The following is an 18,660-nucleotide window of genomic DNA, read 5'->3' as shown; positions in this document are numbered from 1 at the left end:
GCCTGGAAGGCAATACAGCCAGATTGTGAAACTCTGTGACAGAGAACTTCTCAATCCAGAAGTGGTGGGTTGAGGCTGTAGCATCATGGCTGCAAATTAGGGGTTGACTTTCAGGGCAAGACTCCCAAAACAACATGGAATGACCCTACAGATGGGTTGTTCACCTCTAAAATGTGTGTGTGAGGGGGGTGTCAACGTTTTTTGTTGCAGATTTGATGGGTTTCAGAGACTTTGGTAGAGGTCTCAAGGGCCACACTGGATCATCCAAAGGGATGGATGTAGCTGGTGGGTACAGGATGACCAGATGTCCAACTTTTCCAGGACATATCTACATTTAAACCTTCTGTCCAGGAGGAATTCTAAAATGTCCTCCATTTTGAGCATGATTGAGAAGCGGATATTTATATTAGTGTTTTTAGCTTTTATTTTGGAATGTCCTACATTTTTGTTGAATATACATTTTATGGTGCCCTTTCTTCCTTTGTGGTTATGACATCTGGTCACCCTGGGTGGGCAGCACAGTCCCACTCCATTTTAGAGCAATAGTTGCTTGGATGAGACTATGGTGGTTTAAAATGCTGCATATTTCTTGAATGTGTGTGTATCTCTTAAGACTGATCTTTTGGTTTTTGTGTTGCACCTTCCAGATGTGACACTTTTCCAGTCACTAGAAATATTAATTATAGTACTTTCCTGAACTATTTTAGCAAATTATCATTTTAAGATTTGTTTGTCTCCTAATACATGGCAATCATATCAACATTAGTGTAAATTTACAGCGCTTTATAAATAAAGGTTAATAATAATAATAATTAGCACTGGGCCTAGGGTAAAGGAGTGATAAATTAATTTGATTCGTAGCATGTTAACTAATTCTTAAATAGGTTAGTTACCTATACAATGTATTTTCTGCAACAATAATACAGGTTACATAATTCTTTTTAAGTCATGAAATTGAAATGCAGGTTGTATTTCATGAAATTTTTGGTGTCATGCAGAATAATTTCTATTTTTCTATCCCCTTCCCCTGTTATCCATCTCCCAACAAAAATAAAAACTGTGAAGCAGAGAAAATGGGCAATGTATTTTTCCATACATAACTTGATATTTTTTTAAAATGACAGTATATAATATTACTTTATACATGCATATTAAATAATACAAAACTCATTCCACTGTAAACTTTAAAGAATGTTTAATAAGTTTCTTAAAAAATAATGTATAGGTTTTTTTCTTCCTGTGAGGTGCATGAAAATATACCATTCCTTTTTGTTGCAGCAAGAATATCCAAGAAACTGAGGAAAGCTACAAGGATAGGGAATAGATTAACACGGGGGGGGGGGGGGGGGGGGGGGGGAGATTAAGAATGGTGCCATGAAATGAAATATCGAGTTAGTTCTAAATGTTTTGTAAAAGAGAGGGCAACATTTACAAGTGTAGAATATAGGTGCCAAGGAGCTCAAATCTCTCACATTACCAACAGAACAGAGGTCTTTTCACACATTAAGTTTTTAGATATGTTTTAAGTGCACATCTAAACGTGTGAACATGACAAACTTGTTTTATTGTTTGTTTTATTGGGGCTGCTGCAAATCTCTCGCCCAAACTGGATATGACATATAGTTGTGTGCACGGCTGGTTTTTCAAAATGGAAAACAGCCTTGAGAGTGTGAGTTTGAATGAAAGAAATCACAGGAGGCACTCCGATTAAACCTTTCTGCACAGGTGGTTTTTCTGTTCAATCCTGACTACTGAAGCTGTCCCCCCACCCCCATGATACAGAATTTCACTGTAGGCAAGTAATTTTGAGAGAGAAAATAGCCAAGGAGGAAGGAAAATGAAAGCACCTTTTCCCCCTCGTCCATTGCCCTGTTGTTCCTCCATTATTATTGGTATTATTATTTAGAGAGATCTTGTAGCACCTTTGAGTCTAACTGAAAGAAGATGCTACAGGATCTCTCTACATACTGATTCTACAGACGAACATGGCTATATCTTTGAATTCTATTATTAGCATTGTTACTATTATCACAGATTATGGTAATGGCTAGGATCCTGTTGGTGAACTCTGCTGTGGTTGCATTTTTTCCAGGATCACGCAGAGGTGGTGAGGGAAGGCAGACCAAATCTGCAGGCTCCACGAAAACCTGCTTTTCCAACATTGTCCTTCAGGATTTCTCTGCCCAAGACCTTTTTCCCTTCTGCTACCATTACCTATGCTGGCATATTATGCTGGTGTGCTGCACCAACAGGATTCTGACCAATAACTGTGGTAATGGTGGTAGTGATAGCAGCAGCGGTGGTAGTCATAACCATTGGAGACTAATGCAGGTAACAGTATGTCACATCTAGTGCAGATGTTTTGTTCAGTGTTACAACTGGTGGCAAACTCATGTCATTATTAATATGCTTCCCATAATATGCAAAATTGCACTTAGGCTCCTAGGACTACCAAAGTATACAATCACCTGGGGGGGGGGGGTTCCTCTGAGTTCAGTGGGACTTAACTTTAAACTAGTGTGCATAAAACCAACCTGCAGGTCATTTGGGGTTTGGAGGAAACATTGATCTTAACACACAACCAGTTCTGCTCCTGCCTTCCTATTTGTATTACAGTTATTTCACAGCTAGCGAACTGAAGTATGCAGCAGTACCATCTTTTGCACTTAGATTCCCATCCAATTATATATTGATGGTTCTAAACTTACAGATCCCAACCTCAGTGTGAGAACCTGCGAAACCTCATTGCATGACCCTCTGAAACAATGTTTATACTTCTAATGATAAGGTGCATATTCTTCCATAGCATCTGTGGATAATTCTATTCTGTTGCAATTCTGTACAATTATTGTGGTAGCAATAAAATGAAAAGACAAACCAGCATTACAGGAAGTACTCATAGATCAGAATTATGTGTTAACTGTGCTGAATAATCCCCCCATCCGACACAGATAACAAAACTTGGCAGCTATCAATCATTATTTTACAGTATATTGTATACAGCACACATTGTATTAGGTATACTCATAGTAGACACAAGACAACACGGTCCCAACGAATGATAGATGGAAATGTAAACCCACATTCTAATTTGCATTGATTTCAATAGAATTACAATACGCCCTTGGGTTATGTATCAGAAACTAAGCACCAAGGGCACAAACCTATATATTTAGGGGCAGGCTCAGCTCCTGAACCCTAAATGGCTTTGGTCATTTTGTACCTTTTTAAAGCCCCGTGCTTTACCAAAGAAAAGCATTGGCACTGGCTACTTCCATGCTGCTTTGAATACATTTAGCTAACAATCTTGTAGAGTGGGACAGGATAAAGAAGGTGAAAGAAGCTCTGTGCTGCTTACTGGGGATTTATCAACAAGACAGGTTCTTATTTAGGAGCTACATTATTTTCTCCATACACAAAAAGTAAATACTGAAGCAAGCTTGTGTGACTAATGGAACATATTATGACTATTGCAAGAGTATGTTCCAGGTTGTTTAAGCTACACCAGCTTTGGTGGGTGGTGTTGGATTGGCTTTTTCTCTCTCTAACTCAGTTGGGCTCTGCATTACAGACAACCAAGTATTTGCTTTAGCACCAAGATTGGCAGTGTTGTATTAGGAGAACTTCTTTTAGGAAAATAACTGCATTGATTTTGGTCAGCCTGTCAAATGTCAGGTTTTGGTCCTTTGGTTTTTAAAGTGAAGCACACTGAATGGCTTGATCTACTTTCTCCATCAGCTTTTAGAGAGTCGATTATTTCAGAGATGCTCACTATATGGCAAAGGTCAGAGCAATTGGACCCTCTATCTGTATCCATTCAGCACAGCCTAGTAGTATGGTGTAGCCCTCTCAAGCAATGAATAGAGCATCAACATCCATTCCAATTAATATAATGCTTCTTGAGTGTAAGAGAACATTCTGAGTTGCTAACTGATCAATGTGCTTTAAGGGCAGGACTGCTCTAGTAGTATGGCATTGCTTGCATTGGGGTGGATAGAAAGTAGCTTCGAATCTGCTGATAGATTTCTGAATGAGTTGCAACAGGACAAATAAGGGCCTTCAGCTATTAGAACAAAAACAACAATGACATTATTAATTCTTGTGAGATCTAGTTGAGAAACCCTGGTATAATCAAGTTTGGACTATTGTGCGAAAGGTGAGCACTGAAAACAGCTTCCTAGGGATAGATGGTATCCAGTGGTACCTTGTCCTTTAATTCTGTGTGTGTATCTTTTGCCCAGGACTTTGACTGATGGGGCTTGGGATTTAAATCATAAACGCATTGAGCCCTGAAGACAGGTTTGCAGCTGGTGTTAAATGCCCCTCCCTACGTCTCTGTGATGGACAGCAGAGAGCAATGGAAAGAAATACAAAGATGCTCTTTTAGATTTCCAAATGACAGGACACTTGTACAGCAGCATCCATTCAGTGGAGCAGTAGAATTCAGAAAAAGAGAACATTACAATGCAAGCTGTTTAACTGTGCTCATTCACTCCTCTTTGGAGACAAAATGGTAAAATGATTAACTGAGTTTTCTCGTGGGACCCTCCCACTCCGTTTACTTCTACAGCACAACTTCTTTGCTCTTATCTGCTGAGCCACCAGGATTGCTGTGTTAATTTTTAATGAAGGGGGGGGGTCTCCACAAATAGATTTCATCTGTCTTTAATCTTTTTAGAACCAATGTTTTATTAATGTGTTCATCACTCCATTATTCTGCTCTTCAGAGATGGGAATCCACAAGCTGTCAATGGGAAAGCTTGTGAGTACAACAACAGTAATGAACCATGACAACTAACAGCAATGGAACCCCCAAGTTGCAGTCTGTTCAATGTGTAAAGAAAAGGTGGGGGGAAAGAGCAAATACCATAGAAAGAGACAGGAAATAGCATATAAACTATTGCTTAAAGACATAATTTTTCAAAGCTTGCACAGATAATAAGGACAATGGGTAATGAGGGGTATTAGGATGCATGATAGGGAATTAGGGTAGATTCAGTTCCTAGTTCTTCCTGTGCAATTTGGGCGTTTCCCCATAACTAAGACTTCTTCTTGACTTGCCTATGGCTCTTTGCTCACTTTTCAAAAAAGAAAAAAGAAAGAAAGAAAGAAAAAGAAAGGAAAGAAAGAAAGAAAGAAAGAAAGAGAAAAATATTTTGGCTTAATGCTTATGTTCTTGGACAAAGGCCATCTATTCGGCAAAGATTCAGATCCAAACCTATACTTCATGTTGCACTGAATGGTCTCCCAGCTGTGATGTGATCAATAACTTCTGTATGTAGAGGAATGTAAGAATGTTATAGACTCCCTTGTCAGTGTCTAGATGTTTAGATCTTCGCAAAATTTGATAAGTTTTTCATTATCCCTGTGAATCATGGGAACTATTATTTGAGATTAGGAGAATAACAAGGATTCGAGAGAATTGTTCAGCTCATTTGGCAGATTTAAATTCTTTAAATTTTGGGATGAAATGCATGACAGTTTAACTTGGTAGAAAACAGACTCTAACAGTAGATTTTGTACATATATTCTACTCTTCTACTAGAAGCAGTAAGTAATATATCTGCTGTAAGAATTACTGTGGGGAAAGGTATGAAATAACTGACCTGTCTTGCCCCTGCTTGCCATCCTCTGACATGCACCTTTCTATTATTTCGTATCTCTCACCAACAGACCCTATGAGCAGCTACCTGTTTCAGTCAGGAAGTTGTTTGTGCCTTCTAACAGTAGAGAAGTAGCCCTTCGGGATATAGGAAACCTTGAGTTGCTCATAGGGGCTTCTCACCCAATGGCAAAGGTCCATTTCGGGTCCTGAAAGCACCTCAGAAAATGTAAATACTCCATGGATCATTCAAAAGTTTATTTCCAAAGTGTTCATTAGGAATAAAAATAAGCAATAATTCCACTTGAACCTAGCTTATAAGATTCTCCCCTACCCAATATTTATAGCTAGGTGAAATTAATTTGCATAACTTTTAGGCTTCAAGACAGAGCTGCATGTCGATAACCACTCATTAGGGACAGAATAGCACCAAGGAGCTGTGTGAGAGGATAGGGAGAAATGGAAAGAATGGCTTAAAGCCCATCAACTATTCAAGGAGGAAGAAAACAGACAGGGAAATTGCACCTGTTGGATCTGAGTACTAGTGTCTACAAGCTGGCCTCCAAAGCTTTCTGTGATATTATGTGTGACCAGAACATGACATGAACTAACAGTCATAGAACAGAATCTTAGAGTTGGAAATGGCCATCTAGATGAACAGTGTGGGTTAAAATGTGTCCACAGATTCAACAGCAATTTTTTTCTCTCAGAATTTGCTTATTACATTCTAATCTGTCTAGCCAGTCTCAAAATCCATATGATAACTTATTCTTAAAATGTTGTAGGCAACTCTGGCTATTCTGCTAGCCTGTACCTGTAAAAGGAAAAAGATGATATGGATGTGCTCCAGCCTGAAAACACTCCTTTTGCCCCAGACAAGAGAAAGAGAAAAATGACTGCCTATGCAAAATTTAAATGATGTTAGTGGAGAAATTATGTAACAATCACCAAAGTGAGAGAAGGGTCTTGAATCATTAAGAACACCAATAGAACAGGACTTTGCTAATAAAGAAAACACACTTAATAATTAAATTTTCAAAAGAGAATCTGAGTATAATCAAGTAGAATATTGTCAAAATACAACACCTAAAAATATGTCAATAACTATAGTCATTATTTATTGAGTGTGTTTCTTTATTACTGCCTTACTCATCGTAGAATCACTGAAACAGCAGCTGCAAGATTTTTTTAAAAAAACAAGCAAACTTAAATATGTCTACGTGATGGATTTTCTCCTATGCCTGGTGAGCCCAACATATTTGGAGATGAAAGTATCACTGAATGGTTAATGAAATGGTATACTGGAGAAAAGTAGCCACCACCACTTTATGGGGTTTCACTCTGGGAAATGCATGGAAAAGGTGAAACAATGAGATTTAAAACAAAACCCAAAGGTCAGTGATAGAAAGACAGCTACTGCTTCTTCTCTACTGAAAAAAGAACTTTACTGGAAATAGTTACTTGTTTTGCAGTAGTCTATATTCCCCTTCCCCCCACCCTGCCTTTATTTTATTTTATTTTATTTTATATCCTGCCCTTCTCCAAACATCATGTCCTTTTGAATGCATGGTCCCTGCACGCATAGAGCAGGGAAAGCTCCTTCCCTGCTTCTGCAAGGAGCCACACATCTTTACTTTCTTTAGAATGCCCCACTTGTATCTACTGTCAGATCTAAACTCAAGTCCATTATAAGTCTGGCTTTCCTTATCTGCTCTGGAGTTGGAAAGGTTGCCATTGATACCATTTTAAGCAGAAAAGTTTCCAGAACATACACTCCATGGTGGAATCACGTGAGTTCAAAAACATTCTTGTTGAGCTGACCTCCCAAATGTCTGTAAAGACAAACTGCAATAAAAGGGCATATCCTTGACACTCCAGACAAATATAACTTGGCTCTGTATTTCCTGGAATTTGCTGGATTCACCACACTGGAAAACTTCTATTTGTCAGCAGCCTGCTGGATTATATATTTCAGTCAGCCTTTTCACCCATGCCGTGGTCTGTGCAAAAGGAGCAATTTCTTCTTTCCTCAATAGCTTTCTCTTTTCCTAGAGAGAATATTTTCTTTTGTCTAAGCAAGTCTTGAGTTCCTTGACATTTCCATTTGGATGGTGGTGACAAACGAGGGTGATTCACAAATTTTTCAAAGAGGATTATACAGTTTATTTTACATAGGGGAAAGAAATAGGTTGAGCATGAAGAAGAGTCCTCTTTTATCCTGTAGAGAGGGTGAGCCATGGCAGATGGACTCCAATTATGATTTTTTTTTTATGCACAGTAGGTATCTGTCTTGACAACCTGACAGTACATTGTCATTGCAAATGTCAATCCAAGAATCTGTAGATACATAAAGCATAATCAAGTTAAAGTAACATACAAATCAAGCTCTGTTTACCACCTATTTTGCATCTTGTCACACCATAGTAGGTAATATAGCCAATATAGAAAATACAGTATAGTCACACAAAAGAAATTCTCTAGCCCAGCAGATGGTTTCCAAATTCAAACAAAATGTTATGCCATAATTTCCAGAATGTGTTTTGCCTATGGAAACCTGAAAGCTTTGGAACAGGTACAGTGATGAATTGCTTTGTGGTCAGCAATAAAGAGGTGGAAACCAGTCTAGGGTTATCACTCAACCTCAACTTCATTGGAAATTTGCAGGCAATACATAAGTCATCTTGAGATTCATGAATCCTCTATGCCATGTCCTCAATGGTGCTATTGTCCCTTTAGACTGTGCATTCTGCCTGGTACCAACTTCGGTTGATACGCCAACTGCGTCCCTACCTGGACCAAAAGGAAGCAGTGGTACTTGCACTGGTAATCTCTCGCTTAGATTTCTGTAATGACTCTACATGGGGCTACCTTTGTATCAAGTTTGGAAACTTCAATTGGTACAAAATGTGTCAGCCAGATTGGTCACCAGTACACCTAGGACTGACCATATAACACTTGTCTTAAGATCTCTTCACTGGCTGCCGATTAGTTTCTGGGCGCAGTACAAAGTGTTGGTTATTACCTTTAAAGCCCTACATGTCTTGGGCCCGAGTTACTTGAAGAAACGCCTCTCCCTACACAATCCGCCCTGCACTCTCAGAACAACTGGGAAGAATCGATTGGATTGTCCTAAAACCAGATTAAGATCTACTTTCCATAGGGCATTCACATGATGGTTCCCAAATTGTGGAATGGCTTGCCGGAGGAGATCCATCTTATTACCACCTTAGATGCCTTTAAGAAGGCAATTAAGACGGATCTCTTTCAGTGAGCCTATCCCCCAGACCTGCTATAACAGCTTAAGACGACACTCCACTCGGAACTACGATGAGGAATCAGACATTGATATCGCATATGTACAGGTTTGAGGTGTTTTTAAGTTTTTGTTTGTACAATGAGAATGTATTTTAACTATTTATAATTTTATATCTGTGTTGTTCTCCTGCCTCGATCCATAGGGAGAGGTGGGATATATATATATATATATATATATATATATATATATATATATATATAATTGGAAAACTGTCTTTGGGCAGGTGGGTAGTTTTGTGTGCTGCTGGAGAGCATTGTTGCTTGCTCCTCCTTGAAACCCACCCTTTCTTTCCAAAGGATCTGCCTTGGTTTGGAAGACCCTTTACTACTGACATATGGCTAACTATTAAAATGGTATTTGTGTTTTACAAAATGTAGCATCAACAAGTGTGTTGCAGGGCATTTATTTCTAAAGAAATAGCATTTAAATTGTTTCTGGACTGGCTATTGCAGAAAAATCACTGTGGCACCATAGCTTATTATGGATCAATATTATCAGTGATGGCAAATTTTAATTACTTCAGCTATTACACAATATTTATTTTATAGGTATTTATTTCTGAGGCTGTTTTGGTTTGGATGTATTATTGTAATGCAAATAGGACAAGCATAGTGATCCCACCTTGTTAACAATAAATACTAGTCTTTACTCATTCCATTGTAAAAGATCTCACACTTCATTCAAGAAGTTATCTTCTTGAAGTTTAGTGATAAGCACATGTATTGAAATTTTAATAGACAGACAACTGGTCTATTAAAGTGTTGGAATCAGTTGTCTTCCAAATAAATGGATTATAATCACCAAGCCATTCCTCAGAATCACCCATTTTTAGGGTTTTTGGAAATGGGTGTTATCAGCAGCTTTCAGATAACTCACTTTTATATTAAGCTGGTAAGACTCATCTTTGCATTCATGTTGTTGACTCACCAACCATTGGTTCAATAAATCTATTTTAACTGAGACTAACGAATAGGATGCAGACTATAGAGTCGGATTCAGACCATAGAGTCCTAGGTGCTTTACACAGTTGAAATAAGATTTTTATTCCTTTAAATCTGAGACATAAATAGCTGATGTTTGCAAGCATATATGCATATAAACAAGCTGAAAACATTCAATATTGATTATATTTTAATATAAATTCCAATGTGGCATTTACTAGGACAATATGGTTTTGACATTTTGGATGTAAGCCACTTCGAGATTAATTTCTGAGAATCTTTAAGAAATGCAGGATTGTGATATTATCAGGCTAAATAATAGCATCTGAGAGAGAAACAAAAACTCAGTTACATTTAATGCTTCATTGCATCTGTAGGTAATAACAGCATAGAAAGGACTCTGATAATGTGATAAAATTCTACCTGAACCAAAGCTGTACACAATCCAAAAATTCCCACTGCTAACAGATTTTCTTGGAGCCATATTTTCACTGTTTCATAGCAAGGCTGAAAGAGAAAGGGAGGAAGGGAAAGAGAGAGAGAGATTTACTCTGGAACATGTTATTATTATTATTATTATTATTATTATTATTATTATTATTAAACTTTATTTCTATAGCGCTGTAATTATACACAGCGCTGTACAAAGTCGGTAAAATTAGGAGTAAATAAAACATGTTGATGTGTTGAAAGTCATGAGGCAAAAGGAGACACTGTAAAGTCAGATCAAACTGGGCAATCTGAGATGTCCATTTCAGCCTTCCACTAAAGGTACAAAATATGCCTGGGGGCTAGCTGGCAGTGAAGTCTGCTCTCAAAGGCTCAGAAAGACTCTACACCTGAAAATCAAGTGAATGGATGCTATGTGCAAGATGCAATAATCAAAAAGAATACAAAGTGCTCTCTGCTGCTGCTACCCTACTTTAGCCACTACAAATCAAGTACCTGTACAAGTCAATTGAACAGTCAGTTGTATATTTTTCAAGCACAACTGCAAGGGAAGATGTGGAAAGCCTCTTGGCTGTGCAAGTGAAAACAGTGTCATTGACAGAGCAGCTTGCATTGCCATCAGAGCATCCATACAGAACAAAATACAGTGGATCCTTGTTATATGCTGGGGTTTGGTTCCAAGATCCCCCGTGTATAACAAAATCCGTGTATGCTCAAGTCCCATTAAGTATAATGGCATAGCAAAATGGTGCCCCTAATAAAAAATGGAACATCAAGGTAAATTTATACTTTTTTGGAACATTTTCAAACCATGTATGCTTAAATCCGTGTATAAAAAATCCGTGTATAAGAAGGGCCGACTGTAACATTACATTCTATGATGATGCATTGGGCTCACTGTTGACTATATCAAATTGATTTTCTCCGAGTAGGATTTGCCATGCCAGCACTTTAAGAAAACAGTTAATTATTTGCTACTTTTACAACATCAGACTTTGTTTTACCTTGGGGGAGGGGTGGGAATCCTGTGACTTACTCTTTGGCAAAATACCATCTTGCAAATCAGGGTCATCCAGTGAGTTTCTTGGCAGCATGTTAATTTTGGCCTGGTCTTTGCAGATCCAGTACCCTAGCCACACACAAGACAGAGCCAGCACCTATACTCTCATCTGGTCCTGTGACAGTATATCCCCAAGAAGATGGAGAGTTCTGTTCTGTAATACAGTCCAAACCCAAAATAGAAACTTGCCATGTGCTAACTATACCACTAGCGCTGGTTCTGTAAGGCTTCCTGTCAGCTTTGAAGGTTTCCCCAGCCCTAGCTAGACAGAACAAGAATAGAAAAACAGTTAGGAGTGCCAGGATTCATCCTTGCCCTTCCAACTGTACATTCTCTTGTGGGCTGGATGTCATCACAGGACATGGGCATTTGACAGGTTTTCTGTCTGAAGCACTGTCTTGTGGATGCACTGCTCAAAGCCAGCTTTGTTTCCCTCTTGCTTTACCCACATAAGTCAAATGATCAGGAGCAAAACTCTATCCAATCAACTGACTGAATTCTGAGCCCAGGACTTAGCTTTCTAAGTGCCTGCTGAGTTGCTTTGTGGAAGTTGGGCAGGGTGTGGAATAAAGCTAGCACAAGCTCTCTTAGCACTGGCTCCATAGCTATGCCCTCTGATCATCTTTCCCAGGGAGAAGTCTTGTTCCCTCAGTTGGGGTTTTGGGAGCCTATTGAATCTTAAGTTTGCTTATTCCTTGTCTTCCCTTAAGGCATAAAATAAAAGATAGAGAGGGAGTTCCCATTATTTCTGGTCAGAGATGGATCTACAGAGGGATTTTCTAGCATACCAATAGCACAATCTCACTGTTATCTCCATTATCTTATCAGAGAACATGAAGACATCTTTTCCCTCATTATTAACCTGGAGTGGGGTTGAGCGAGACCTTATGTAAATATGAGGGAAATTTGGGGAAGATTTGGCTCTTCTGTAGGCTAGATTAGGCCCATAAACCAGAGGCTTCCCTCTGCAAAGTAGACTATATGTCACGAATAAGTGTAGCCAATCTCCAGAATTCGCAAAATGGCATGTGAGACCTTTACACCTAGCCCTGGTGTCATGGCCTCTGCTTGGTGGATGGTCTCATGATGGATGGTGTTGCATAGCAAAAAAAAATTGTGAAATGAATCCATAGATTCATAGAAATTCAACACGGAGAAATGTAAAGTACTGCACTTAGGGCGGAAAAACGAAAAGCACAGATATAGGATGGAGGACACCTGGCTGAATGAAACTACGTGTGAAAAGGATCTAGGAGTCCAAGTAGACCATAAGTTGAACATGAGTCAACAATGCGATGCGACAGCTAACAAGGCCAATGCGATTTTAGGCTGCATCAATAGAAGTATAGTGTCTAGATCAAGGGAAGTCATAGTGCCACTATATTCTGCTCTGGTCAGGCCCCACCTAGAATATTGTGTCCAGTTCTGGGCAACACAATTAAAAAAGGACATTGAGAAACTGGAGCGTGTCCAAAGGAGAGTAACTAAAATGGTAACTAAAATGGAAACCATGCCCTACGAGGAACGACTTAGGGAGCTGGGGATGTTTAGCCTGGAGAAGAGAAGGTTAAGAGGTGATATGATAGCCCTGTTTAAATATTTGAAGGGATGTCATGTTGAGGAGGGAGCAAGCTTGTTTTCTGCTGCTCCAGAGACTAGAACACGGAGCAATGGATGCAAACTGCAAGAAAAGAGATTCCACCTCAACATTAGGAGGAACTTCCTGACAGTAAGGGCTGTTCGACAGTGGAACAAACTCCCTTGGAGTGTAGTAGAGTCTCCTTCCTTGGAGGTCTTCAAGCAGAGGCTGGATGGCCATCTGTTGGGGATGCTTTGATTGTGATTTCCTGCATGGCAGAGGGTTGGACTGGATGGCCCTTGTGGTCTCTTCCAACTCTACGATTCTATGATGACTCTTGTGCATGGAAACAATGAAATTTCTTCCTCCTTGCAGTTGCCATGGCTCTGGAAATCTTTCCTAAAGAGTTGGGGGACTTTCGAGACCAGTGTAAGAGGTGGCACCAGGGACTAGAAAAACGGAATTAAAAAGATTGCCAAGCAACCTCTTTCCTTCTGCAAGGGACCTGCACCAGATCCCAGTTCCTTTGCCCACAATCACTGGAAAATTTTGTGGAGGTAGAGCAACTCTGGTTCTAACCCTATATAACTCTCTGTATAATTTTTCTCAGCCTGTTGTCAATATCTGAAGGAAAATTTTCAGCAAATCAAAGCAAGCCAATCCATATATGAGATAATCTAGTAAACCAATAGTACGCAACTACTCTAGTTCTGAAAACTGCATTCAGAACCTGCACATCCACCTGTTAGACTGGGAGGACTGCATTTCTCCCAATCCCCCCCCCCCCCCATTTTTTAGTTGCTAGAAAACTGCTTGCTCCTCTAGGAATCATGTGCCAGCATGGTGTAATGGCTTGAGAAATGTAAGGGGGCTGGACTGGATGGCCCTTGTGGTCTCTTCCAACTCTATGATTCTATGAGTGCCAGACCAGGGCTCTGAGAGACCACGGCTTAATACCTCCTCAGCCATGGAAACCCTTTAGGTGATACTGGATAAGTCACCCTTGCTAAGCCTTAGAGGAAGGCAGTGGCAAACTTCATCTGCCAAAATGATGCCAATAAACCCCTAGGATAAGGTTGCTACATGTGGAGTCAAGTAGAAAGCAGAGAACAACAGATGCTACTTGTAGTAGCAGTCATGGATCTGTTCCAAACAAGAGGACAGGTTAGGGAGCGCCAAAGTATCTTGGCTCACAAATGTTATGGAGAGGGCTTTTTCAGAGTTTTAAAACAAAAACAAAAAAATCTGTTACAGGGAAGTGCACTCTGCATCTCAAAATATGGCCTGTGATTTGTACTTAGGTCACTCCTGCATTATACACAAACAGATTAGTAGTCAACACCATACAGGCCAGTTTCTTGTTGTGGTTATACAGTAGCAGCTGACTTTTGGAGAGCTTGAAATGGTTTAACTGCTGCCCTCTCCTCACCTACTGGGAACTAAGCCTCATTGGCACATACAGGATTGCACTGCTAACAGAGGTTCTACTAGGGACCATTGTACAAAATCTGTATTGTATTCTTACTTTTCCAGCATGCTTAAATCATTGTACCTTTAAGCAGATCCTCAGACAGTTTGATTTTCCACTTTAGATTAACACTGAGGTGAAATGGGCAGTATCCTTGAACATTTAAATCAGAATTTTAAAAGCATCATCCTGTCTGGTTAATTTTTCAGGAATTGTTGCAAGTGGCTAAGACATTATTTTATCCTCACCCTAAATCCATTTGTTAGTTGCAATTACCTTAGACCCTTTAGATTGATGAAACTTCAACAAAAGTTGACTTACTAAATTCTCATTGATTCAGTGGGTCTATTCTACTTGGAACTAACAACAGTTAGGCACCAAAGCAGGGATCAGATTTAGTTGACTCTCCATATGTTTTTGGGCGTTGCCTAACAATGTTGGGATTTGCAGTCCAACAACATCTGGAGAACCAAACAACTGACATCACAACTTAGAGTAAGTTGGTTAGGGTCTTGTTTCTTCCTTGTCTTTAATAATGTTAGAAGATAGAGGGTGTGATTATTTCAGAAAATGCCAAAAGTAAAAAGCAGCTGATTTTGTTCACTTTCTGCTTGGGTTAATGTCAGGTTAATGCTCAATTAGCCTGGTGTTGTCTGAAAACAATCCTGCTTTTGTGGGATATTCCTAGATTTAAATCCCATTTATCCATGGGATTTGGGCACTTCCCTCCCATGTGATAAGGTCCATAGTAAAAGGAGTATGATTAGGGGAAGGAGTTCCTTCCCCAGTTACAAAAGTCAAGGCAGTTATCTAATTTGTAGAACACTTAGTTCAGCACGTTAAATGCTATATAAGGAATAAATTTCCAGGCTTTCTTTTTCTTTTCGTTTTCCTTTTCAAAAAGCTGCAGCTGTTTGAAGGTCTATTGTTGCTATTACAGATCATATGAAGGAAATGGTGAAAGAGTCATGATGGACAGAAGCAGAAATCTTACATTAACCCTATGCCCTGACCTTAGTCGTGTTTGTGCGCTCTTTCTGTGTTTTCTCTGCCCTTTCCACCCTTTAAAGGTGAACTGCTTATTTCCCATCTTGTTAGCCAAAAGGCTTTTCCTTTTGGTTATTTGTCAAGCCATCGTACACATTTATAATGAATGTGTCAAAATATCTTTTGAACAGATGCTAGGTCATGCCCTAAGATGAAACCACCAGGATCTGGCAAGACTACAACTTTTGTTCCTTTGCCAAGTGGAAACTCCAATTTTAGGGCAGCCTGGTTTGGCATAAGGTTTAAGTTTAACTACTCACAGCTTTCCACCAGGTCCCTGGGGAATGGAGACCACAATTCTCACTGAATTCCAAGCAGCATGAATCCGGCACACGTGTGGTATTGTACACTTCAAACCAGTCAGTGTAATTTGACACGCCACAGCATCTGAACTGGAAAGGGGAGAAAGAACAAGACATTTGGACAATAAAAGCATGCAAGGTTATAAAGGCCAATAAATGGGCAGATCCAGTAAGCCTTGCACACAAGAAGGAGCTAAGTGGATTCCAGAAAGTTCCTCTTCTGGATCTTCCGTTCTTAGAATAGTCCACCAACATTTGATGGGGGAATTTGTCTAATTAATTTGTGTTTATTTAAGATGCTGATATGGCTTCGGATAAAATGTGTCTTAATTTTACAAAATTTGACCTGGTTGACCTTAGATGTCTATTGTTTCCCAAACCTGCCCCCTCTTCACAGTTGTCTGACTCCCTTTTGCAGCTAAGTGTCAGTGAGAAGGCCCTATTGATTGTGACATCAATGATGAATGACATTTGACATTTGTAGGATGCAAAAAGAGGAATTTACTTGCAGAGATCCTCTTCAGATAATGGGTATGGGAAAGAATTGTAAATAAAGTTTATAAAATTAAGCTTTTATCAGGAGCCAAACTCCTAGTAGTGCTTCCAGTCTCTCAACTGGGTTTGGAAAATTAGAGTGCAATTCTACCTGAAAAGGCAGCCAAGGACCTGCTGAGCCAATGCTAGGCCATCAGAAGCTACATTGAATCCAAATCTCTCCCAGTCACAGGACGCTCATTAGGACTACCCACCCTCTGGCTTAACTTGTTCTGGCATGGACTGGAGGAGATGTAGAGCTAGTGTAACTGTCCTGTTCTCTTAGCCCTTTCTATCTCTGCTTCCTTCTGGGCTCTTCTGCCAGAAGATCTTGGCATGCATCCACACTGTAGAAATAATGCAGTTTGACATCACTTTGTAGCTCCATCTTAGGGAATCATGGGATTTGTAGCTTTGTGAGGCACCAGCACTCTTTGGCAGAGAAGGCAAAATAACTTGTAAAACTACAAAACCCAGGATTCCCTAGGATGGAGCTACAAAGTGGTGTCAAGCTGCATGCACCCTTAGCAGAGTAGTTCTGTTAGTGGGTTGCTCTGCAAGAAAACGTCTTTGATCATCTACAAGATGTGCCTTCAGAAGAGGCTTCTGCCTAATCCTAACTCCCCAGAGGTGGTGCATCTTTGAGTTAGGATTGTACTAGGTAAGAACAAACTCATTCCATAAGAGGTAGAAGAGTCCAGCCCTGTAGTTCACAAAGTACAAGGGCTAACCCTCCGGTATAAACAAAAGCCTGTGATAGTGTAGTTGTTTTGCTCTCTGCATGTTCTAACAAGGGAAAAGAGAACTAAAATTATATCAGTGGAAAAAATAACAAGGGAAATAATTTTTTTCAGCATGTTTTGTGCTTGCGATTTAATTTTTTAAAATAAAATCCATGACTCAGCAAATGGTTTGTCATCAAACACTGGGTTGTCAGCACTACAGAGTGCAATGATAGTATTTTGCAAGTATGCTATTACCACAGGAAAAATGAGCAGCAAATGAAATGGTTACAGCAATGAAACATGTTTTATTACATCTTGGTAAAGATGTGTGGCTTTTGAGTCGTAGAGGCTCTGCCTTGAAATTGTCTTTGGCGTTTAGTAATATAGATATTCATGATCTGGGAGCTGAGGCTGCAGCCAAAAAACTTTTTCTGAGTAGCACAGTAGTAAACTTTGATTTGTATCTCTTCCATTGTACCTACTCAGCATGTGGATGAAAATTTTAGTGCTTTGTGAAGGTGAATGATTTATAGTTCCAGTTAAACAGTCAGAATATTTGCTGGAGGAGTTGAAAGTATTTCCCCTCTTTACATATGCCACTGTAAAGCTGTAATACTGCTCCTAACACTGTGCAGTTTGGGCAAGTAAATCCATTCATTCCTCTCATGAAATCCTAGCCTTGGGCCAAACAGTCTTCATCTGATTAGCAGTATCCACTGGACTTGCTTGGATGAGTTACTTTCCAGTTCGGCTGCTGCAACTCCCATGCTACAGCATGCCCAGAATCATTAAATAATGCATTATTGATGGATCTAGCTTCCTCATATTCCAAGACGCCCAATATTTACTACATTTAAGATTGATTAAATGAAGGACAAATTACGTTTTGGAATGGTTCTATCTTATAATTCTGAAATGTCTTTGCTAATGCAGAGAAAACTTAGTAAACCAAATTATGCCCTCCGTCACCTCCTGAAACAGCTTCAGACAAAGAGGGTGCATCACTGATATGCCTGAATCCTCTTTCCAGGACCGGTTGTGACTCTGTGATTAGCTGGGAAGGGGATCAAGTCACTGACAGAACTTCCAAATGTATGTTGAGAAGGATAACTTCACTCCACAAAAGGCAGAGGAGGGGTTGCCAGGTTTCATTGTTGGTTGGCTTGGAATTTGAAGAATAATATTTCATAACGCTTATCTCAAATGTGAAGCAAATATTACCTACCCAACCCATCCCCTGTTCTTCTGAAGTTTGGGATTTTAATCCAAGAACTCAATCTGCACACACTGACAGGTTTCCAAACCTTTCAACTACTTTTTTTATTTGCTGCTGCACCTCCTTCCTTCTCCTTCCCTGGTATCTGGCATAGCTATGGCAGGAAGCCAGGCAACAAGGAAGACTCAGTTTTCTCAGGGCTTCTGAGAGATGCCAGGATGGGAGAGAGAGGCAACTGGGGGCTCACATATAGGAGAGAGTGAGAGGCCATAGATTCTAAAGGCAGGCAGACAACTACATGGGGCCAAGGGCCTGTTTTTCCTGGCAGGCCACACCTCAGGAGAGCAAAGCCAAATACTTTTATTCTCCTCTGTAGGCCCTCTCAAAAAGTGATATCGCATCCCTTCCTGTCACATTTTG

General features: G+C 39.8%; 1 protein-coding gene across 1 annotated transcript in view; it reads right to left on the bottom strand.

Moving 5' to 3' along the window:
* Positions 1 to 1,336: 1,336 nt before the first annotated feature.
* Positions 1,337 to 18,660, bottom strand: part of TSPAN4 (tetraspanin 4) — a 940,765-nt gene continuing 923,441 nt past the window's right edge. The window contains exons 7-9 of the mRNA XM_042459276.1: positions 15,724 to 15,855; positions 10,283 to 10,366; positions 1,337 to 7,939 (exon numbers count right to left, since the gene is read on the bottom strand). Of these exons, the coding sequence (XP_042315210.1) occupies positions 7,871 to 7,939; positions 10,283 to 10,366; positions 15,724 to 15,855 (285 nt within the window). The 3' untranslated portion in view covers positions 1,337 to 7,870. The remainder of the gene's footprint in view (positions 7,940 to 10,282; positions 10,367 to 15,723; positions 15,856 to 18,660) is intronic.

Source organism: Sceloporus undulatus, chromosome 1, assembly GCF_019175285.1.
Source record: "Sceloporus undulatus isolate JIND9_A2432 ecotype Alabama chromosome 1, SceUnd_v1.1, whole genome shotgun sequence".
Classification (NCBI taxonomy): domain Eukaryota; kingdom Metazoa; phylum Chordata; class Lepidosauria; order Squamata; family Phrynosomatidae; genus Sceloporus; species Sceloporus undulatus.
This window is presented reverse-complemented; position numbering and strand designations above follow the sequence as displayed.